This window comes from Rattus norvegicus, chromosome 5, assembly GCF_021556685.1.
Source record: "Rattus norvegicus strain SHRSP/BbbUtx chromosome 5, alternate assembly SHRSP_T2T, whole genome shotgun sequence".
Classification (NCBI taxonomy): domain Eukaryota; kingdom Metazoa; phylum Chordata; class Mammalia; order Rodentia; family Muridae; genus Rattus; species Rattus norvegicus.
Window position 1 is genome coordinate 133,357,087 of NC_141538.1, and position 26,186 is coordinate 133,383,272.

The 26,186-nt window shown below is 36.4% G+C and overlaps 1 protein-coding gene across 9 annotated transcripts in view; it reads left to right on the forward strand.

The window, feature by feature from the left end:
• Skint5l (selection and upkeep of intraepithelial T cells 5 like) overlaps window positions 1–26,186 on the forward strand; it is a 238,361-nt gene that overhangs the window by 97,974 nt on the left and 114,201 nt on the right. For 8 of the 9 annotated variants that reach the window (XM_087551531.1, XM_087551532.1, XM_087551533.1 and 5 more), the window contains 4 exons: window positions 3,669–3,728; window positions 5,704–5,766; window positions 7,876–7,938; window positions 19,149–19,211. In XM_087551531.1, coding sequence (XP_087407657.1) covers window positions 3,669–3,728; window positions 5,704–5,766; window positions 7,876–7,938; window positions 19,149–19,211 — 249 coding nt within the window. The remainder of the gene's footprint in view (window positions 1–3,668; window positions 3,729–5,703; window positions 5,767–7,875; window positions 7,939–19,148; window positions 19,212–26,186) is intronic. The other variant, XM_087551537.1, reaches the window with a different exon arrangement.

Consider the following 26,186-nt stretch of genomic DNA (forward strand, 5'->3'; position numbering starts at 1 on the left):
AAGGGGAACAAGAATACCCTTGGCAGAGAAGAGAGAGGCAAAGATTAAAACAGAGACTGAAGGAACACCCATTCAGAGCCTGCCCCACATGTGGCCCATACGTATACAGCCACCCAATTAGACAAGATGGATGAAGCAAAGAAGTGCAGACCAACAGGAGCTGGATGTAGATCGCTCCTGAGAGACACAGCCAGAATACAGCATATACAGAGGCGAATGCCAGCAGCAAACCACTGAACTGAGAATAGGACCCCCGTTGAAGGAATCAGAGAAAGAACTGGAAGAGCTTGAAGAGGCTCGAGACCCCATATGTACAACAATGCCAAGCAACCAGAGCTTCCAGGGACTAAGCCACTACCTAAAGACTATACATGGACTGACCCTGGACTCTGACCTCATAGGTAGCAATGCATATCCTTGTAAGAGCACCAGTGGAAAGGGAAGCCCTGGGTCCTGCTAAGACTGAACCCCCACTGAACTAGACTGTTGGGGGGAGGGCGGCAATGGGGGGAGGGTTGGGATGGGAGCACCCATAAGGAAGTGGAGGGGGGATGTTTGCCCGGATACCGGGAAAGGGAATAACACTCGCAATGTATATGAAATACTCAAGTTAATAAAAAATATATGTATACTCAATAAAATGCTATATCATATAGGGTTAAATTAAATGAAAATGAATGCTGAAATTTATCATGTCATATTCACATCATTTGCGTTCTTACCTTCATTTTCTAAATGTACATTTCACATGCACAAACTTTGGAGAAGCAAAATCTGTGAAGGTTCTGATTAAAGAAAATCCAATCTCAGTAATGAAGGAACACTAACTCTGAAATTTTAATTGGGTTATAAAAATAATCATCTCACTCTATAAAAGCTGATATCTCTATTATAACTATACATTAATTTTCCATATATGGTTAATTATGTCCATTTTCTTTTAGTAGTATAATTTTAAATGTGAAACACAAATTGAGAAAAGATACATTAGGTGTATAAAATAATATACTTTGCATTTTCTATTTTATTTAATCACCCTCAACATACATCTATAAAATTTATTTGTTCCATATTGCTAATAAATGCCATAAATAACTCCTTTCTAACTGCTGAAACAAGATGTTCCATTACAATACTAAATTAAGAAATGCCTCCAAATAAAGTGTTAAGGATTATGATACTAAAACAAGTGAAGAGGGTAATGATTTTAACTGTTGGCCATTAATTGTAAATCTACATATTAAACTACGGAGCCCTATTGCTTGTGATTCGGCCTTATTTCCTTCTCAAGTGCCAAATGCACTTAACATTCAATCATCTCATAAAATTATAATAGAGGCAAAAGTGTGTGCATGGCAGCCCGAGGCACAGGCACTAACTGTGCCCAGTGTGCTCAGACTGTGGCTCCAGCTCATTTATCCTGCACAGTATGAGTGCAGAACAACAGGGCACCGAGTACTCTTTAGTACCTCACTCACCCAAGGATCCAGTCAGCAATTTCCTTTATTTTATCTAGAAGGAATTTTGTATCACAGTATCCTCCTTTCCTTCACCCATTCGTATGGAACACTGTTTTTATTTGCACATTACAGATTATGGGTTCTCAGTGTCAAGGAGATGATGCTGTTTTGGGAATTTGTGGTGGAGCTGAATGAAAATGATTTGATGATGTGTATTAGTATTAATAACCATCTCAAGATTTGCTTTGCAGACATTCATTAACTCTTTATGATTTTCTCTACTCTTTACTTGCACTTTTTTGTCACTTATTTCTGCTGGGATGTTTGCTCATTTGCATGGAGTTTTTACTGTTCTCTTTATTCAAATTCTTAATCTGTATCATTGTCTAATATCCATATTGAATATTATTAAAGTCCCCTTTATATATATGTATATATTAATTGCTTCAATTAATTAAAGCTTCATTTTCATTAAAAAATAAAATATTTATACACAGTTTATAGGAAGTAGAAATTTATCACACATAAAACAAGATAGGCAATAAATTAAAGGTGTGGGTCCCAAAAGTAAAATATGAAAGTAAAGGCCATATGTTAATGATATGTACATAAATGTCTGTGGAAGGTAACTTTTTACAGGAGAGACATAAACAGGTTAATATTCCTGTTTCAAGATATAGCCCATGATGAAATTTATAGGAAAATGGAGAATCATCTGGGGGAAGATACTATATATGTCACCAAAAACAATCCTAAGCTTTGCCAATTGTCAAAAAATAGAATATAACATGACATGAATTTCCAAACTACAGAAGGAGCCATGGTTGATATGCCAAGAGTTCTACCCTGAAAATGGTTTCCAAAGCCTATATGAGTAGATCAATAGTCCTTGACAAACAAGATATCAAAGGAGCTTGATTCTATGGTAAAAGAGCAATTAGTGAACAAAAATTTAGAGAATTATACCAGCCTTGAAAGTGCCTGCATTTGTTATGAAATAAAAATAGTAAAAATTGAGGGTGTTAGCAGATTTTAGAGCTCACACTAGAGTAATTCAACAAATATGCCCATTACAGCTATAGAATACATTTACTTTTTTATTATCAGTGTGAAAAATATTGGGTTACTCAAAATAGAAATAGGCTGGAAAGAATTAAGCAAAGCATCACTACAGGCCAGGTTGCATTAGAAATGGTTAACATCACAAAGAAACAAAGTCTGAATATTGGACCATGAAGCATAGCAAATCAAATAAAGATATTCAGAGAGCAGTTGCTAGTTGAAGAGCAGTATTCTGATGTCCAAAGTCAGATTTAATTTGATCATGCTAAAAATCAAAAAGAACAATTTTCTTTTGTACCTTTAAGAAACTTGAAGAAATGTTCAGGTGCCAGGAAAAGTTCTACCTCCTTTACAAAATTTGACAAATTCTAGAGTAGCCTTCTCTGATTTTAAAGTAATATTGGTGTCAATGGTGAACAAAATCATATGAAAACCAGATGAAAGACATGTTTTAAGAGAGAACTCGTTTGAAAATGTAAATTTCTTATGAAATACAAGTTCTTAGACCATTAAATGCTCAGGCATCACCTATGGAAGAGCAGAGAGGGTTACAACTGATATTGTTTATAATATGTATCATCCTTATATGTTAGGTCATCCTTTATGTACAGATCTCTGTTGTCTAAATTCCTAGTGATTCAATTGCAGGAAACATGCTATACTCAGATATTGTGAAAAAGTCAATAAGGGTCCCATATCTCAAAATGCTTGATGATTCTATTTTGGGAAATCTGGTCAATAGAAAGACAATTGTGAACAAGGCATCCATAAGAGCAATGGTTATTCTATGTTACACATCAGAAACAAAGCCTATTCCTTCAGTTTTTTTCATGGGATGAGGCAAGAGTTACTATTGGTAAAAAGATCGTAGGTATAAGACAAACAGACAAGGACTTTTCATAACATCAAAATATAAAATGTGGACCTAGCTGGAGATGACAGAGCAAAAACTACAGGTCATTTGCCAATTTTAAGCAAAGGAGGAATGGGCAAACAAAACTAGCTCTAATAAATAATGGAAATCTTATGCATGCTACTGCAAGCAGTTATGCTTTACACATTGAAACAAATAAACATCTTTCTCTGTACCCCAAAATCTCAATTTAGTGAAAATAACTAATTGAATTAATCATTTTCCCCCCATAGGAATAAATTTTCGGTTCAGTTTATTTCCAAGGAGTTTTCAAGCTGCCAGTGGGAATCCAGGTATGATCAAGGAAGATTTCTTTTTTTTTTATTTATTTATTTTTTATTAACTTGAGTATTTCTTATATACATTTCGAGTGTTATTCCCTTTCCCGGTTTCCGGGCAAACATCCCCCTCCCCCCTCCCCTTCCTTATGGGTGTTCCCCTACCAACCCTCCCCCCATTGCCGCCCTCCCCCCATAGACTAGTTCACTGGGGGTTCAGTCTTAGCAGGACCCAGGGCTTCCCCTTCCACTGGTGCTCTTACTAGGATATTCATTGCTACCTATGGGGTCAGAGTCCAGGGTCAGTCCATGTATAGTCTTTAGGTAGTGGCTTAGTCCCTGGAAAGGAAGATTTCAAAAGAAAATTTAACCCACGATTTGTAAATCCACTAATAAAATTTAATGCATTTAGTAGGCCATATGTTGATAATATGCCCATAAAGTTATGGTGAAGGAAACTTTTACAACAGTGAGGTACACTGGTTAATATTCCTCTTATCCACGAAACAGCCATTGATGTAATTTAGAGTTATGACGAGTATGATACATGTGAACATATTATGTATGTCTGCAAAAACAATCCCAGGCTTTGCCAGGTTTTGTAACACAGCATATAACAGTAACTGAGTTTCCAAAACTACAGAAGGAGCCACAGTTGAAATTTCAATGGCCATTTCAATGAAAATGTTTACCTCTGAAGCACCAATGAATAGATCGATGGCCCCTGACAAGCAAAATATGATAGGAGCTTGATTTTTCTTACAAGATTAAGGAGAGGTCAAATATTTAGAGAAGTATGAAACTTTGATCATCTCCATTTCTGATAAAAAAAACCCATAAAGAATATTGAGGATGTTAACAGATTTTAGAGCTGAGGATAGAGTAATTCAACAAATATGTCCATTACAGTGATGACATCCATTTTCTTCTTTATTATCCATTTGCAAAAAACTGAGTTACTTAAAAATGAAATAGGCTGGAAGGAATTTGCCAAAGCAATCACTAAGGGGCAAAGGCAGGAATAGTATACCATGAAGCAGAATAAAGAGAATGAAGATACCCAGAGAGCAGTTGTTAGTTGAAGGGCAGTACTCTTATATCCAAGGTCAGATAAAATTTGGTCATGATAAAATACCAAGAACAAGGGTCCTTTACAAATTTAAGATCTTTGGGAAATGTTCATGTGCTAGGAAAATGTCTACCTCATTTACAATATACAAATTATGGAGAATCTGTCACTGATTTCAAACAAACATTGGTATCAGTGATGAACAAAATCATATGAGAACCAGATACAAAGAAGATTTTTATATGGGTCTTATTGTTTGAATATGTGAATATCTTTTAAAATACAAGTTCTTAGAACATTAAAGGCTCATACACTATCATCGTAGAAGTGAAGAGATATACAACTGATATTGGTTCCAGTATGTATCATGTTAATAAACGAATAATACCTAGAGAACTCTGATGTCCAAATGCCAAGTGATTAAGTGGCAGGAAACATGGTCATTTAAAAAGATTTTAAAAGCAAGTCACTGTAAGTCTCTATTCTTATAATCCTGGTATATTTATTGTGAAAAATTTGGTCATTTGCAACACATATGCAACCAAGACAAACTAGTAGTCCTAGGTCTAAATCAGAAAAAGAATACAGCCTATATTTCCAGTCTGTTCATTTGATGAGGCTAAGATTAAATTTACCTTTGGAACAATGATGGTAGTTCCAAGAGAAACAACCAAGGTATATTCCTGCCATCAGAAAATGAAATGTGGACATAGCTGGAGGACACAGAGCAAAAAGTACAGGGCATTTGTCAGACAGGAAGAAAACACAGGCACAAATACCTCAGTAAAATAATCCAAGTAGATTTCATGCTAGTACATGTAGTGCTGATCTAGACTTGGAAATAAGAAAAATTTCTGTCTATACCCACAAAACTCAACTTTATAAAAGGGAGTAATTGAATTTATGTTATTTTACGCACAGTTCAAGAAGAGCTGCTGATGGGAAGAAGTCAGTCGAATGCACAAAATTCTAATGAGAATCCAGGTATGATTAATGAAGATTTTACAAGAGAAATTAACCCCATAGTCTGTGAAAAAAGAGAGATACGACTTAATGCAGTTAAAGGATTTCCCAGCTGCTACTGCATCCCTAGAACTTGGACAAAGCTGCTCCTCAAAAAGTCCAAGAGTTCTTGGACATATGGGAAAATGTGTTAATTTTCAGATGTTTACTATCATACATTAAAATTAAATATGCCCATAAAAGATATTGAAATATGAGACTTGATGGCATTAGGAGCATATGTCACTATGATTACACAGACATCTTGAAACTATGAATGGTCAATTTAAAATGTTTATACTTAGTCTAAAAGAAATGCAAAAATATCTCAGATAAAATGAAGTATACAGTGAGTAAAATATATGGGACCAGATAGTAAAATGGAAAGTCAAGGCCCTATAATGATGACTTGCTCACAAATCTATGGGAAAGTGACCTTTTGCAACCATGAGTTAGATGGGTTAATATGCCTATAGACCAAGGCAAAGCACATGATGAAACTTTTGTTATAATGGAAGAGGTTTCAGAGTTAGATACTGTAGATCTATATCATCATCAAAAAATGAAGAAACAAACAAAAACAATCCCCCCCAAAATCCCAAAAAGCTGAAAACCAACCAACCGAAGAAACAAACAAACAAGCAAACAAAAGAACAGACTTTGCCAGTTGTCCAAACACAGGACCTAACAGGAACTGAGTTTTGAAAGCAACAGAAGAAACCACAGTTGATATTCCAAGAGCCTGAAATGGTTAAAAATGGTTACCTAACAAGCCTGTATGAGTAGGTCATTATACCTTGTCCAAGAAAATATGATAGGAGCTTGAATTTCTTGTTCAAGTGCAACCAGAGGCTAAATATGCAAATATGAGATGTATGCAGCCCTTGGAAAAACTCCCTTCTTTTGTTATGAAACAAAAATAGGGAAAGTTGAAAATGTTGATAGATTTTAGAGCTGAAGATAGATTAATTCAACAAATATGTTCTTTCCAACCATGGAATTCATTTATTTCTGTATTATCCATTTGCATAACACTGGGTTACTCAGAATAGAAATAGGCTGGAAAGAATTGGTCAAAGCAGTACTAGAGGCCAGTATGCATTTCAATGGTTAACATCACAAAGAGGCAAAGCCAGGAATCATGTAGCACAGCAAATAGAATGAAGACAGTCAGAGAGCAGTTGCTAGGTAAAGGGCAGTGTTCTGATATCCAAAGTCAGATTCAATTTGATCATGATAAAATACAAATAACAATGTTTCCTTGTACCTTTAAGATCTTTGGGTAAATGTTCACATTGTCAGGAAAGTTCTACCTCATTTACAAAGATTATACACATTGTGGAGAAGAGTTAACTGATTTTGAACTAATATTGGTGTTAGTCATGCACAAAATCATATGAGAACCAGATGCAAAGAAGATTTTTATATGGACCTTGCATTTTGAAAATGTGGATATCTTATGAAATACAAGTTTGTAGACCATTTAAGGCCCATACACAGACTATGGAGAAGTGGAGAGTTATACAACTGATATTATTTCTAATATCTATCATGCTAATATACAATTAACTTCCAAGTGTTTGAGTGGCAGGAAACATGGTCATTAACAAAGATATTACATACCAACCATTGCATGTCTCTGGTCATTTAATCCTGGTATTTCTATTGTGAGAAATTGGGTCATTTGCAATGCAATTGCTAACAAGACACCACTAAATGTAATGTTGGTCCTAGGTATAAATCAGAAAGAAAGACTAGCCTACTCTTCCAGTATGTTTATTTGATGATGCTAAGGTTACCATAAGAACAATGATTGCAGGTACAAAGAAACAACAAAGGTATATTGCTGATATCAGAAAATGAGATGGGGACCTAGCTGGGGCCACAAAGCAAAAAGTGCAGGCGGTTTGACTCTTGTAATCTAGGAAGGAAAAAAGCAGACAAACTATATCAGTGAAGTAATACCAAAAGAACTAATGTTACTACAAGTAGTGCTAATCCAGATTTGGCAATAGAAAAAAATATCTGTGAAACCCCAAAAACTCAGTTTTATACAAGTAACTAATTTAATTAATGTAATTTTTCACACAGACGAAGAAGAGCTGTTGATGGGAAGAAGTCAGCTGACTCTTCAAAATTCTAGTGTGAATGCAGGTATGATCAATGAAGATTTCAAAAGAGCAATCCTTACTCTATGAAAAATAGAGGTAGAATTTTATACCATTAGTACGATTTCCCAGCTCCAGGGCAAAGCTGTTCCAGGAGGAAAATAAGGAGTCTTTGAGGTACAGCAAAATATATCAATTTCAACTGTTAAATGATGAGACAGAAGCTAGAAAGAACCCAGAGGCCCTTCAACAGAGGAATGGATACACAAAATGTGGTACATCTACACAATAGACTATTACTCAGCTATCAAAAACGATGACTTTATGAAATTCATTGGCAAATGAACTGTAAAATATCATCCTGAGTGAGGTAACCCAATCACAGAAAAACACACATGGTATGCACTCATTGATAAGTGGTTATTAGCCCAAATGCTTGAACACCCTAGATGCACAGAACACATGAAACTCAAGAAGGATGACCAAAATGCGACCCCCTCATTTCTTCTTTAAAGGGGGAACAAGAATACCCTTGGGAGGGAATAGGGAGGCAAAGTTTAGAACAGAGGCAGAAGGAAAAGACATTCAGAGACTGCCCCACATGTGGCCCATACATATACAGCCACCCAATTAGATCAGATGGATGAAGCAAAGAAGTGCAGACTGACAGGAACCCCATGTAGATCTCTCCTGAGAGACACACCCAGAATACAGCAAATACATAGGCAAATGCCAGCAGCAAAACACTGAACTGAGAACGGGACCCCCGTTGAAGGAATCAGAGAAAGGACTGAAAGAGCTTGAAGGGGCCTGAGACCCCATATGAACAACAATGCCAACCAACCAGAGCTTCCAGTACTAAGCCACTATCCAAAGACTATACATGTACTGACCCTGGGCTCCAACCTCATAGGTAGCAATGAATAGCCACGTAAGAGCACCAATGGAAGCAGAAGCCCTTGGTCCTGCTAAGACTGAACCCCCAGTGAACGTGATTGTTTGGGGGGTAGTGCTGTAATGGGGGGAGGATGGTGAGGGGATCACCCATACAGAAGGGGAGGTGGAGGGGTTAGGGGGATGTTGGCTGTGAAACCGGGAAGGGGAATAACAATTGAAATGTAAATAAGAAATACTCAAGTTAATAAAGATGGAAAAACAAAAAAAAAACCAACAGAAAGCAGCAACGTTAAAATTCCAAGAACTACACCTTAAACATGATTATCTACCATGATTATTCTCTGATTACATCTTTGGCACTTGACAATGAAATATGATATGTGGTTGAATTTTTTGTACAATTGCAAGTTGAGGTCAAATATTGAGATTAGAATTTCCACCTTTTGGAAATCCCTTCTATTTGTTGGGTAACAAAATTAAGAAAATTTGAAGATGTTAACAGACTTTAGAGCTGAGGATAGAGTAAATCAACAAATATGTCCATTATAGCAACAACATAATTTTTCTTCTTTGTTATGCATTTGGAAAAATCTGAGTTACTCAATATAGATATAGGTTAGAAGGTATTGGTCAATGCAGTAGTAGAGGTCAATCTGCATTTTCAATGGGTAACATCACAAAGGAACAAAGGAAGGAATACTAGACTATGAAATAGAGATAGTGTAATGAAGATACTCAGAGAGCTGTTGTTAGGTGAAGGGCAGTACTATGACATCAAAAGTGTGATTTAATTTGATCATGCTAAAGTACAAAGAACAATGTTTAATTGCAGCTTTAAGATCTTGGGGGAAATGTTTAGGAGGTAGTAGGAGGTGTACAACATTTAAAATGTTATAGAAGCTCCAGAGAAGTATTCCATTATTGTAAACAAAAAATGATCTCTGGGGTGAAAAAAAAATCTTATGAGAACCAGGTGAAAGTTAGGTTTTTATAGTGAATTGATTGTTAGAAATTTTCAGTATTTGTGAAACACAAAGTCTTAGACTATTAAAAGCACAGAAACAACCTCTGGCAGACTGGACAGTGTTGAGACTGGCCTTGGTCCTAATATGTATTGTGCTTAAACATTAGGTCTTGCTATACTTAGAAATCTTTGCTATTTCAATGATACCTGAGTCACTTTAGGATACATGGTCATGTGCAAATTATTTAGAAAGGGGGAAAGCCTGTTACTCCAGCTGTGCACCTTTGAGGAGTCAATTGTTACCAAGGGGATAATGATTACACGTACACGCAAAACACACAAGACTTTTCCTGACATCAAATATTGAAAGTTATGACAAGCCTAGGGCCATAAAACAAAAACTGTGGGCCTATTGACTTTGGTCAGCCATGAAAAAATAGAGCTAAAGTAGATATACTATAAATAGAGCTAATTCTAGCTCTGTGAATGAATGCAAATCTAAGGCATAATGTTTAAGGCAGTACTGCTAATATAGTCAAAAGTAAATATATTACAAATGCAAAACTCAATGTTATAAAATCAGAAATTGAATTATTGACCTTATTCCCATAGGCATAAATGATTTGCTGCTGGAATTATTTCAAAGGAATGATCAAGGTTCCAGTGTGAATCCAGGGATGAATAATGAATATTTCACCAAAGAAAGAATTCCACAGTCTATGAGAAATTTGAGATAAGATTTAACGCACATAGGAGGATTTCTAAGCTGCTACTCATTCTAAGTCTCAAAGGAAAACCTGGTCAATCAAAACAATGTGTCTTAGGAAGTGTGGAAATATTTCAAATTTATCTGTAAATGGTTAGAAACCAAAACTCAATATCCGCTTAATACATATGGAAATAGGAGGCCTGAAGAAAATAGTAGTTACTATGATATTCCATAAATCATGAAATTCAAAATGGCCAGTTTAATATGATTGTACATGGATTATAGGAAGTGAAATATTCTCAGAGATAAAATAATATTTTCAATGATTGAAATATGTAGGACCAGAAAGCAAATTTTTTATTTAAGGCCATATGTCAGTGACCTGCTGATAAACTTACAGAGAAGAGAACTTTCACAATGTTGAGGTATACAGGTAAACATATATGTGATCCAAGACACATTACATGATGAGATTTTGTGTAAAAATCCACATGGGAAGAATATATACATACATACATATATATATATATATATATATATATGTATATATATATACACATTAAAACAACTCCAGGATTATTGCCCATTTTGCAAGCGGAATAGAACCTGAACTGAATTGCCAAAATTACAGAAGGTAGCAAGGTTAAAATTCAGAGAACTATACCTTAAATACGGTTACCTCTGGCAGACTGGACAGTGTTGAGACTGGCCTTAGTTCTAATATTTATTGTGCTTAAACATTAGATCTTGCTATAGGAGTAGATATTTGGCTACTAGGAGTAGATATTTGGCTCTTGATAAAGAAATATGATAGGAGGTTGAGTTTTTTGTACAACTGCAAATAGATGTCACATATTGAGATTACATGTCAGCCTGTGGAAAACCCTTCTATTTGCTAGGTAACAAAATAGGAAAAATTGAAGATGTTAACAGACTTTAGAGTTGAGGATAGAGTAAATTAAAAAAATGTCCATTACAACATTGACATTCATTTTCATCTTTGTTATTCATTTGGAAAAATCCTGGTTACTTAATAGAGATACAGGCTAGAAGGTATTGTTCAAAGCTAGGATATTTTGCATTTACAATGGGTAACATCACAAAGTGGCAAAGGCAGGAACACTGGACTATGAAATAGAGCTAGTAGGATGAAGATCCTCAGAGAGCAGTTGCAAGGTGAAGGGAGTACTATGACATAAAAGTCAGATTTAATTTGATCATGCAAAAGACAAAATCAATGCTTATTGCAGCTTTCACATCCTGCAGAAAAAGTTCATGAGGTAGTAGACAGTGTACCTCATTTATGAAGATTATATAAATACTGGAGAATTTTTCCCTTATTCTAAACTAATAATGATCTTAGGGATGAACAGTATCTAATGAAAACAAGATGCAAGGAAGGTTTTTATAAGGAACTGATTGTTTGAAATTTTCAATATCCTATGAAAGACAATGTCATAGATCATTAAAGCCCTAGAAATCACCTCCAGCTTACTGGAGGGTGATGAGACTAATCTTGGTACAAATATTTTCATTGCTAACATATTAGCTCTTACTGTACCTAGAGGTCTCTGTTCCCTCAATGACACATGAACCTGTTGCAGGATATATGGTCAGGTGCAAATTAATTAGAAAAGAATTATTTAGGTCTCCTACCTCAAAAAGATTGGTGACTTTAATTGAGAAATTTGGGCCTTAGAAACACAGTTTTAAACAAGACACCCCTAGGTGAAATGGTATTCCTACGTGTAAATCAGGAAATATGCCTGTGACGACAGCTGTGTTCCTGTGATGAGTCAATTGTTACCATTATAAGAATGATTGTAGGTCCAAAAGAGACACACAAGGCCTATTCTTGACAACAAATATTGAAAGTTATGCCTAGCTTACAGCCACAAAAGAAAAAGTATAGACCTCCTGATTTCGGTCAGCCAAGAAGGAATAGTGAGTCAAATCTGACTCTATGAATTTGTGCAAATCTAATGCATGATGTTTCAGGCAATACTGCCTATAGCTGTCTAAAGGCAAATACCTTACTCACAAACACAAAACTCAATATTATAAAAGACACTAATTGAACTAATGATCTTACTCCCATAGGCATAAACAATTTGCTGTTGCAATTATTTCAAAGGAATCATCAAAGTTCCAATGTGAATACAAGCATGAATTATGAATATTTCACAACTAAAACAAGTACATGGTATTTGAGAAAATTGAGATAAAATTTAATGCACTTTGTATGATTTCTGAGGTGCAACTCTCTACAAATCACTAAGGAAAACCTGGTTCAATAAAAAGAACAGGTGTCTTGGGAAGTATGGAAATATATGTCAATTTCAGCATTTACTTGTCAGAAACATAAATCGACATGCACTTAATATTTTTGGAAATGGGAGTCTTGATGAAAATAGAAACATATGTTACTATGATATTCCAGAAATTTTGAATTTCAAATTTGCCTGTTTAAAAAGACTATACCCAGATTATAGGAAGTGACAGTTACCACAGATAAAGTGTTCAATGAGTTAAATGTGCGGTACCAGAAAGTCGATTGTTTTATTCAAGAATATATGACAATGACATACAGGGAAGAGAACATTTACAATCTTGAGGTACATGGACCAATATAAAAGTGATCAAAGATATACTACATGATGAAATTTAGTGTAAAATGGAGTATTCAGCATGTGACAAGGTTATATATGTAATTAAAGACAACTGCAGTAATTGTAAATTGTCCAAACACAGAATGGAACCTGAACTGAGTTTCCAAAACTTCAGATGTAAGCAAGTTTAAAATTCAAAGAACTATACCTTGAATATGTTAACTTCCCATGTCCTCTCGGAGTAGATCTTTGGCTCTTTACAAAGAAATATGATAGGTGCTTGGTTTCTTTGTACAAGTGGAGGTAGAGTTCAAATATTTAGATTAAAATTTCAGACTTTGAAATTTCCTTGGTTTGTTAGGTAACAAAAATTTAAACAATTGAGGATGTTTAGAGCTGAGGCCAGAGTAAATCAACAAATATGTCCATTACAGAAATGAAAATCATTTTCTTGTTTGTTATCCATTTGGAAAAATCTGGGTTACTCAATATACATATAGGCTAGAATATATTTGTCAACACGATAGTAAAGGCAAGACTGCATTTGCAATGTGTAACATCATAAAGGGACAAATGCAGGAATACTTAACCATGAAATAGAGCTAGTAGAATAAAGATACTCAGAGAGCAGTTGCTAGAGGGAAGGCAATATTATGACATCAAAAGTCAGATTTAATTTGATCATGCTAAAGTACAAAGAACAATGTTTCATTGTTTTAAGAGTCTTGGAGGAAAAGTTCAGGAGGAAGTAGGAGGTGTACCACATTTATAAAGGTTATAGAAATTCTAGAGAATGGTTTCTTATAAACTACTTTTGATATCAGAGATGAAAATATCTTATGAGAACCAAATGCAAGCAATGTTTTTATAGGGAGTTGATTGTTAGAAATTTTCAATATCTTATGAAGTAAAAAGTTTTAGACTACTAAAGGCCTAGAAACCCCCTCTGGCTGACTTGATGGTGATGAGACTGGTCTTCGTTCTAATATTTATTATGTCAAAGTATTAGGTCTTCCTATACTTACAAGTCTCTCTTATCTCAATGACACCTGCTTCAGTTGCAGGATACATGGTCAGGTACATATTATTTTGAAAAGAATTCTTTAGGTCTCCTGTCTTATAATGATTAGTGACTTTAATGGAGAAATTTTGGCAGTAGAAAGAATGTTTTGAACAAGACATCCCTAGAAGAAGTGGTTTACCTACATATAAATCAGGAAAAAAGCCTGTTAGTCCTTCTGTACACCTTTGATGAGTCAAATGCTACCAATGGGACAGTGATTACAGGTACATTCGAACACATGTCCTTTTCATGACATCAAAATTTGAAAATTATGACAAGCTACGTGACACGACAAAACCTGTAGGCCTATTAATTCTAGTCAGTCAAGTAGGAATAGTGAACCCAATCTAGCTCTATGAATTAATGCAAATCTAATGCATGATACTTAAGGCACTTTTGTTTATACCTGTCTAAAGTTAAATATCTTACACACAAATGCAAAATTCAATGTTATAAAATCACGAACTGAACTTACTTCAAAGGAATGACCTATGTTCCAATGTGAATCCAGGTATGAATTATGAATATTTCACAAAAGAAAAAGTCCATAGTCTATGAGAAAATTGAAATAAAATTTAATGCCCTTCAAAGGATTCCTGAGCTGCTACTCTCACCATATCACTAAGGAAAACCTGGTCTGGTAAATATAACAGGTATCTTATGAAGTATGGAATAATATGTCAATTTCACCTCAGAAACTAGAGTCAATATGCACTTAATACTTATAGAAACGAGAGTCTTGATGAAAATAGGAATGTTTGTTAATATGATATTCCAGAAATCATGAAATTGAATTGGGCCTGTTTACAATTATTATATCCAGGTTATAGGAAGTGACAAGTTTTCACAGATTAAATGAAGTGTTCAGTGAGTTCAGTGTGTAGGACGTGAAAGTCAATTGCTATTTAAGGACATATGACAGTGAAATGCCTAAAAACTTACAGGGAAGAGAATGTTCACAATCTTGAAGTACAATGACCAATATAAAAGTGTTCAAAGACATATTGCATGATGAAATTTAGTGTAAAATGGAGTATTCTGCATGCAAAGAGGGTATATATAACTTTAAAAACAATCCTCGGAATTGTTGATTGTTCAAACACAGAAAGAAACCTGAAATGATTTGCCAAAACTACAGAGAGTAACAAGGTTAAAATTCTGAGAACTATAACTTGAACATGGTTACCTCCCATGTATACAATGAGTAGAACTTTGGCACTTGACAAAGAAATAAGATATGGGCTAGAAATTTTTGTACAGGTGCAAGTAGAGAATGGAAATCCCTTCTATTTGTTAGGTGACAAAAATATGAAAAATCGTGGATGTTAACAAACATTAGAGTAGACGATAGAGTAAATCGACAAATATGGCCATTAAAGCAATGACATTCATTTTCTTCTTTTTTATCCATTTGGATAAATCCAGGTTGCTCAAAATAGGCATAGACTGGAAGGTATTGATCAACGCAGTAGTAGAGGCCACTTGGCATTAGCAAAAGGTAACATCACAAAAAGACAAATGAAGGAATACTTAACCATGACAGAGGGCTAGTATAATCAAAGTACTCAGAGACCATTTGCTAGGTGAAGGCAGGACTGTGACATCAAGAATAAGAGTTAATTTGACCATGCTAAGGTACAAAGAACACAGTTTCATTGTAGCTTTAAGACCTTGCTGGAACTGGAAAATATCATCCTGAGTGAGGTAACCCAATCACAGAAAACACGCATGGTGTGCACTCATTGATAAGTGGCTCTTATCCCAAATGCTTGAATTACCCTAGATGCACAGAACATATGAAACTCAAGAAGGATGACCAAAATGCGAATGCTTCACTCCTTCTTTAAAAAGGGAACAAGAATACCCTTGGCAGGGAATGGGGAGTCAAAGTTTAGAACAGAGGCAGAAGGAAAACACATTCAGAGCCTGACGCACATGTGGTCCATACATATACAGGCACCCAATTAGATCAGATAGATGAAGCAAAGAGGTGCAGACCTACAGAAACCGGATGTAGATCTCTTCTGAGAGACATAGCCAGAATACAGCAAATACATAGGCGAAGGCCAGCAGCAAACCACTGAACTGGGAACGGGACCCCCGTTGAAGGAATCAGAGAAAGGACTGGAAGAGCTTGTAGGGGCTAGAGACCACATATGAACAACAATGCCAAGCAACCAGAGCTACCAGGGACTAAGCCACTACCCAAAAACTATACATGTACTGACCTGGGCTCCAACCTCATAGATAGCAATGAATAGCCTAATAAGAACACCAGTGGAAGGGGAAGCTCTTGGTCCTGCCAAGAATGAACACCTAGTGAACGTGATTGGTGGGGGGAGGGTGGTAATGGGGAAGGATGGGGAGGGGAACACCATATTGAAGGGGAAGGGGAGGGATTGGGGGATGATGGCCGTGAAACTGGGAAAGGGAATAACAATCAAAATGTAAATAAGAAATACTCCAGTTAATAAAGATAAAAAAATTACAAAAAAAGAAAAATTAAAAAAAAAACGGAGGCAAAAAATGTACCTTAGGAAATAAGGAAATCTAGGTCAAATAATTCTGTTAATGGTCCGAAGCCAGGAATCGATATGCAATTAATACTTTGGAAATAGAAGGCTTAGTGGAGTCAAGTGTTACCAATCAGGCAATGATTGCAGGTAGAGTCAAAACACACGAGGACTTTTCGGGACATTCTTTATATCGATTGTTGAAATTTTTGATGAGCATAGGGTCCCGTAACCAAACGTATAGGCATACTGACATTGGTCAGCCAAGAAGAAATGGTAAGCAAAATCTTGCACTATGAATTAATGCATGATGCTTAAGGCAGTACTGCTTATAGTAGTTTAAAGGCAAAAGGCTTATTCACAGATGCTAAACTCAATATTATAAGATCAGGGATTGAACTATTGACCTTATTCCCATAGGCATAAACGATTTGCTCTTGGAATTTTTTCAAAGGAATGGACAAATTTCCACTGGGAATCCAGATATGAAAAAGGAACATTTCACAAATGACAGAATTCCACGATGTATGAGAAAATTGAGATAAAATTTACTTCACATAGTAGGGTTCCTAAACATCTACTCTCTCTATGACTCTATGAAAAATATAATATATAAAAAATTAAGAAAAATAAAAAAGAATGGAATCAAAAAAATTTACCTTAGGAAATAAGGAAATCTATGTCAAATACTTCTGTTAATAGTCTGAACGAAGGAATCGATAAGCACTTAATTCTCATCGAAATAGGTGGCTTGATGTAAATAGTAATTTATGTTATTATGATATTCCAGAAATCTCGAAATTAAAAATCGCCAGTTAAATATGATTATGTCCAGATTATTGGAAGTGAAATATGCTTTCAGATAAACTAACCTGTTCAATGATTTAAATATGTGTGATCTGAAAGTCGAGTATTTTATTAAAGGCCATATGTCAATTATCTGCCCACAACATTACAGTAAATACTGCCTTTAGTATTTTGAGGTATACAGGTGTATATACATGTGATCCACGTTACATTACATATGGAAATTTTATGTACCATAGAGTATTGTGCATAGATAAATTTATATATGTCATTAAAATCAATTGCAGGATTTGCCAACTGTTCAAATACAGAACGGAACCTGACCTGAGTTGAGAAACTACAGAAGGCAGAAAAGTTTCAAATTCCAAGAACAATACACTGGATATGTTTCCGTAAAACACCCCTTGACAATGAAGTATGATAGGTGGTTGAATAGTTTGAACAAGTGCAAGTAGTGGTCAATGATTTAGGTTTGAAAGTCACCCTTTGGTTTTCCTTTCTCTTTGATAGATTACATGAATTTGAAGAATTGAGGATGTTAGCAGACTTTGCAGCTGAGGATAGTGTCAGTCAGAAAATATGCCCTTCATAGCAATGACATTCAATTTTTATTTGTTATCCACATGAAAAAAAATTGGCGTTACTCAATATAAATATTGGCTAGAAATTATTGGTCAATGCAGGAATTACACCAGTTTATATTAGCAGTGGGTTACATAACATAGGGAGAAATGCAGGAATACTGGTGTATCAAATAGAGCTAGGGGAATAAAGATGTCCATAATTTCCAGGGCAAGGGCACTATTATGATATCAAAAGTCAGCTTTACTTGTTAAGGTTAAAGTAAGAAGAACAATGATTCATTTCAGCTTTAAGATCTTGGGGAAAAATTTCAGGAGGCAGTAAAAGGTATAACACATTAAAAAGTTTATAGAAATTCTACATAGGGTTCGATTATTTTACACTAATTATGATTTCAGGGATGAAAAATTCCCTCATGAGAATCAGATGCAAGGTAGGTTTTTACAGGGAACAGATTTTTAGCAACTTGCAATACCTTATGAAATACAAGTTGTTAGACTATGAAATGCCCACAAACCATCTCATAATGACTCTACAGTGATGAGACCTGTTGAATTTTCATAACAGTTCAGGTTAACATATTAGGTACTGCTTTACTTAGAAGTATCTGCTATCTGAATGACACCTAAGTGATTTGCAGGATAAACGGTCATGTGAAAATTATTTAGAACAGAAATTTATAGGTCTGTTGAATGAAAGTGATTCGTTATTTTAATGGAATAATTTGAGCACTGGAAAGAAAATTTGGAATAGGCCAACCATAGGAGGAGGGTTTTTCTACATATAAAAAAAATCAGGACAAAGCCTGTGACTCCAGGTGTGTAACTTTGATGAGTCAAGTTGAAACAATGATTGTAGGACCAAGAGAAAAACATAAAAACTTTTGGTGACATCAAAAGTTGAAAGTTATGCCCAGCCTAGGGCCACACCTCTAGACGTTTTTTAGCCAAGAAGGAGTAGTGAGCCAAAACTAGCTCTACGAATTAGTGAAAATGTAATGCATGATGTTTAGGCAGTACTGCTTATACTTTTCTAAAGGTTTGCTTTTTAAGCACAAAAGCAAACTGAATGTTATAAAGTCGATAATTGAACTAATGATCTTACTCCCTTAGGCATAAATGATGTGTTAATGCAATTTCCTGAAAGGAATGACCCAAGTTCCAATGCGAATCCAGGTATGAATTATGAATATTTCACAATAAAATGGTCTAGGAGAAAATTGAGATAAAATTTAATGCCATTTGTAGGAATTCTGTGCCAATACTCTCCCTACATCACTAAAGAAAATCTGGTCCAGAACAGAGAGAAGATGTCTTAAAAGTATGGAAATATGTCAATTTCACCAGATAATGGCCAGAAATTAGATTCACTATGAAAATTATACTTATGAAAATGAGAGTGTTGATTGAAATACTTACATCCGAGTATGTGCTATTCGAGAAAACTTGAAATTCAGTGTTGACAGTTTAAAATGATTACACAGAGATTAGAGGATGTGACACGATCTCACAGATAAAATAAGTTTTCATTGAGTTAAATCAGTGGGACAGGAAATTCAAGTGTTTTATTTAAGGACATACAAAGACCATCTGGAACCCTGGTGCACTTAAGTTCCCGGAAGGGGCGGCACAGGTCTTCCCGGTTGCTGCCGCTGCAGAAAGCCCGTGGGCAGCACCCCACGAGCGAACCTGAGCCTCGGGACCACAGGTAAGACCAAATTTTCTGCTGCAAGAAAGCTGCCTGGTGAACTCAAGACACAGGCCCACAGGAACAGGTGAAGACCTGTAGAGAGGAAAAACTACACGCCAGAAAGCAGAACACTCTGTCCCCATAACTGACTGAAAGAGAGGAAAACAGGTCTACAGCACTCCTGTCACACAGGCTTATAGGACAGTCAAGCCACTGTCAGAAATAGCAGAACAAAGTAACACTAGAGATAATCTGATGGCGAGAGGCAAGCGCAGGAACCCAAGCAACAGAAACCAAGACTACATGGCACCATCGGAGCCCAATTCTCCCATCAAAACAAACATGGAATATCCAAACACACCAGAAAAGCAAGATCTATTTTCAAAATCATATTTGATCATGATGCTGGAGGACTTCAAAAAAGACATGAAGAACTCCCTTAGAGAACAAGTAGAAGCCTACAGAGAGGAATCGCAAAAATCCCTGAAAGAATTCCAGGAAAACACAATCAAACAGTTGAAGGAATTAAAAATGGAAATAGAAGCAATCAAGAAAGAACACATGGAAACAACCCTGGATATAGAAAACCAAAAGAAGAGACAAGGAGCTGTAGATACAAGCCTCACCAACAGAATTCAAGAGATGGAAGAGAGAATCTCAGGAGCAGAAGATTCCATAGAAATCATTGACTCAACTGTCAAAGATAATGTAAAGCGGAAAAAGCTACTGCTCCAAAACATACAGGAAATCCAGGACTCAATGAGAAGATCAAACCTAAGGATAATAGGTATAGAAGAGAGTGAAGACTCCCAGCTCAAAGGACCAGTAAATATCTTCAACAAAATCATAGAAGAAAACTTCCCCAACCTAAAAAAAGAGATACCCATAGACATACAAGAAGCCTACAGAACTCCAAATAGATTGGACCAGAAAAGAAACACCTCCCGTCACATAATTGTCAAAACACCAAACGCACAAAATAAAGAAAGAATATTAAAAGCAGTAAGGGAAAAAGGTCAAGTAACATATAAAGGGAGACCTATCAGAATCATACCAGACTTCTCGCCAGAAACTATGAAGGCCAGAAGATCCTGGACTGATGTCATACAGACCCTAAGAGAACACAAATGCCAGCCCAGGTTACTGTATCCAGCAAAACTCTCAATTAACATTGATGGAGAAACCAAGATATTCCATGACAAAACCAAATTTACACAATATCTTTCTACAAATCCAGCACTACAAAGGATAATAAATGGTAAAGCCCAACATAAGGAGGCAAGCTATACCCTAGAAGAAGCAAGACACTAATCGTCTTGGCAACAAAACAAAGAGAATGAAAGCACACAAACATAACCTCACATCCAAATATGAATATAAAGGGAAGCAATAATCACTATTCCTTAATATCTCTCAATAACAATGGCCTCAACTCCCCAATAAAAAGACATAGATTAACAAACTGGATACGCAATGAGGACCCTGCATTCTGCTGCCTACAGGAAACACACCTCAGAGAAAAAGACAGACACTACCTCAGAGTGAAAGGCTGGAAAACAACTTTCCAAGCAAATGGTCAGAAGAAGCAAGCTGGAGTAGCCATTCTAATATCAAATAAAATCAATTTCCAACTAAAAGTCATCAAAAAAGATAAGGAAGGACACTTCATATTCATCAAAGGAAAAATCCACCAAGATGAACTCTCAATCCTAAATATCTATGCCCCAAATACAAGGGCACCTACATACGTAAAAGAAACCTTACTAAAGCTCAAAACACACATTGCACCTCACACAATAATAGTGGGAGACTTCAACACCCCACTCTCATCAATGGACAGATCATGGAAACAGAAATTAAACAGTGATGTCGACAGACTAAGAGAAGTCATGAGCCAAATGGACTTAACGGATATTTATAGAACATTCTATCCTAAAGCAAAAGGATATACCTTCTTCTCAGCTCCTCATGGTACTTTCTCCAAAATTGACCATATAATTGGTCAAAAACCGGGCCTCAAAAGGTACAGAAAGATAGAGATAATCCCATGCGTGCTATCGGACCACCACGGCCTAAAACTGGTCTTCAATAACAATAAGGGAAGAATGCCCACATATACGTGGAAATTGAACAATGCTCTACTCAATGATAACCTGGTCAAGGAAGAAATAAAGAAAGAAATTAAAAACTTTATAGAATTTAATGAAAATGAAGATACAACATACTCAAACTTATGGGACACAATGAAAGCTGTGCTAAGAGGAAAACTCATAGCGCTGAGTGCCTGCAGAAAGAAACAGGAAAGAGCATATGTCAGCAGCTTGACAGCACACCTAAAAGCTCTAGAACAAAAAGAAGCAAATACACCCAGGAGGAGTAGAAGGCAGGAAATAATCAAACTCAGAGCTGAAATCAACCAAGTAGAAACAAAAAGGACCATAGAAAGAATCAACAGAATCAAAAGTTGGTTCTTTGAGAAAATCAACAAGATAGATAAACCCTTAGCCAGACTAACGAGAGGACACAGAGAGTGCGTCCAAATTAACAAAATCAGAAATGAAAAGGGAGACATAACTACAGATTCAGAGGAAATTCAAAAAATCATCAGATCTTACTATAAAAACCTATATTCAACAAAATTTGAAAATCTTCAGGAAATGGACAATTTCCTAGACAGATACCAGGTACCGAAGTTAAATCAGGAACAGATAAACCAGTTAAACAACCCCATAACTCCTAAGGAAATAGAAGCAGTCATTAAAGGTCTTCCAACCAAAAAGAGCCCAGGTCCAGACGGGTTTAGTGCAGAATTCTATCAAACCTTCATAGAAGACCTCATAGCAATATTATCCAAACTACTCCACAAAATTGAAACAGATGGATCACTACCGAATTCCTTCTACGAAGCCACAATTACTCTTATACCTAAACCACACAAAGACACAACAAAGAAAGAGAACTTCAGACCAATTTCCCTTATGAATATCGACGCAAAAATACTCAATAAAATTCTGGCAAACCGAAGTCAAGAGCACATCAAAACAATCATCCACCATGATCAAGTAGGCTTCATCCCAGGCATGCAGGGATGGTTTAATATACGGAAAACCATCAACGTGATCCATCATATAAACAAACTGAAAGAACAAAACCACATGATCATTTCATTAGATGCTGAGAAAGCATTTGACAAAATTCAACACCCCTTCATGATAAAAGTCCTGGAAAGAATAGGAATTCAAGGCCCATACCTAAACATAGTAAAAGCCATATACAGCAAACCAGTCGCTAACATTAAACTAAATGGAGAGAAACTTGAAGCAATCCCACTAAAATCAGGGACTAGACAAGGCTGCCCACTCTCTCCCTACTTATTCAATATAGTTCTTGAAGTTCTAGCCAGAGCAATCAGACAACAAAAGGAGATCAAGGGGATACAGATCGGAAAAGAAGAGGTCAAAATATCACTATTTGCAGATGACATGATAGTATATTTAAGTGATCCCAAAAGTTCCACCAGAGAACTACTAAAGCTGATAAACAACTTCAGCAAAGTGGCTGGGTATAAAATTAACTCAAATAAATCAGTTGCCTTCCTCTATACAAAAGAGAAACAAGCCGAGAAAGAAATTAGGGAAACGACACCCTTCATAATAGACCCAAATAATATAAAGTACCTCGGTGTCACTTTAACCAAGCAAGTAAAAGATCTGTACAATAAGAACTTCAAGACACTGAGGAAAGAAATTGAAGAAGACCTCAGAAGATGGAAAGATCTCCCATGCTCATGGATTGGCAGGATTAATATAGTAAAAATGGCCATTTTACCAAAAGCAATCTACAGATTCAATGCAATCCCCATCAAAATACCAATCCAATTCTTCAAAGAGTTAGACAGAACAATTTGCAAATTCACCTGGCATAACAAAAAACCCAGGATAGCTAAAGCTATCCTCAACAATAAAAGGACTTCAGGGGGAATCACTATCCCTGAACTCAAGCAGTATTACAGAGCAATAGTGATAAAAACTGCATGGTATTGGTACAGAGACAGACAGATAGACCAATGGAATAGAATTGAAGATCCAGAAATGAACCCACACACCTATGGTCACTTGATTTTTGACAAAGGAGCCAAAACCATCCAATGGAAAAAATATAGCATTTTCAGCAAATGGTGCTGGTTCAACTGGAGGGCAACATGTAGAAGAATGCAGATCGATCCATGCTTATCACCCTGTACAAAGCTTAAGTCCAAGTGGATCAAGGACCTCCACATCAAACCAGACACACTCAAACTAATAGAAGAAAAACTAGGGAAGCATCTGGAACACATGGGCACTGGAAAAAATTTCCTGAACAAAACCCCAATGGCTTATGCTCTAAGATCAAGAATCGACAAATGGGATCTCATAAAACTGCAAAGCTTCTGTAAGGCAAAGGACACGGTGGTTAGGACAAAACGGCAACCAACAGATTGGGAAAAGATCTTTACCAATCCTACAACAGATAGAGGCCTTATATCCAAAATATACAAAGAACTCAAGAAGTTAGACCGCAGGGAAACAAATAACCCTATTAAAAAATGGGGTTCAGGGCTAAACAAAGAATTCACAGCTGAGGAATGCCGAATGGCTGAGAAACACCTAAAGAAATGTTCAACATCTTTAGTCATAAGGGAAATGCAAATCAAAACAACCCTGAGATTTCACCTCACACCAGTGAGAATGGCTAAGATCAAAAACTCAGGTGACAGCAGATGTGGCGAGGATGTAGAGAAAGAGGAACACTCCTCCATTGTTGGTGGGATTGCAGACTGGTAAAACCATTCTGGAAATCAGTCTGGAGGATCCTCAGAAAATTGGACATTGAACTGCCTTAGGATCCAGCTATACCTCTCTTGGGCATATACCCAAAAGATGCCTCAACATATAAAGGAGACACGTGCTCCACTATGTTCATCGCAGCCTTATTTATAATAGCCAGAAAATGGAAAGAACCCAGATGCCCTTCAACAGAGGAATGGATACAGGAAATGTGGTACATCTACACAATGGAATATTACTCAGCTATCAAAAACAACGAGTTTATGAAATTCGTAGGCAAATGGTTGGAACTGGAAAATATCATCCTGAGTGAGCTAACCCAATCACAGAAAGACATACATGGTATGCACTCATTGATAAGTGGCTATTAGCCCAAATGCTTGAATTACCCTAGATCCCTAGAACAAACGAAACTCAAGACGGATGATCAAAATGTGAATGCTTCACTCCTTCTTTAAATGAGGAAAAAGAATACCCTTGGCAGGGAAGGGAGAGGCAAAAATTAAAACAGAGACTGAAGGAACACCCAATCAGAGCCTGCCCCACATGTGGCCCATACATATACAGCCACCCAATTAGACAAGATGGATGAAGCAAAGAAGTGCAGACCGACAGGAGCCGGATGTAGATCGCTCCTGAGAGACACAGCCAGAATACAGCAAATACAGAGGTGAATGCCAGCAGCAAACCACTGAACTGAGAATAGGTCCCCCGTTGAAGGAATCACAGAAAGAACTGGAAGAGCTTGAAGGGGCTCGAGACCCCAAAAGTAGAACAATGTCAAGCAACCAGAGCTTCCAGGGACTAAGCCACTACCTAAAGACTATATATGGACTGACCCTGGACTCTGACCCCATAGGTAGCAATGAATATCCTAGTAAGAGCACCAGTGGAAGGGGAAGCCCTGGGTCCTGCTAAGACTGAACCCCCAGTGAACTAGACTATGGGGGGAGGGCGGCAATGGGGGGAGGGTTGGGAGGGGAACACCCATAAGGAAGGGGAGGGGGGAGGGGGATTTTGCCCGGAAACCGGGAAAGGGAATAACACTTGAAATGTATATAAGAAATACTCAAGTTAATAATAAAAAAAAAAAAAAAGGACATACGACAATGACATGCCCATAAACTTACTGGGAAGAGAATGTTCACAGTCGTGAGGTGCAATGGGCAATAGAAAAGTGATCAAGGTCATATTACATGATGAAATTTATGTAATATAGGGTATACTAGAGTCTTCTCCATGTGATGGAGTTATATATGTCATTAAAATCAACCCTCGAGATTGTGAATTATCAAAACACAGAAAGAACCCTGAACTGATTCGCTAAAATCAATAGAAGGAAACAAAATTAAAATTTCAAGAATGATAAATTGATCATGGTTTCTTCTCAGATCCACAAAGAGTAGATCTTTGGCCCTTCATAAAGACATATGATAGGTGCTAGAAACTTTGGTACAAGAACAAGTAGCTTAGAAATATTTAGATTAGAAAGTCAGCCTTTGGAAATCCCTTCTATCAGATACATTACAAAAACATTAAAAATTGAGAATGTTATCAGACTATACAGATTAGGATAGAGTAAATCAAGCAATAAGTCCATTACAGCAATGACATTCATTTCTTCTCTTTTATCCA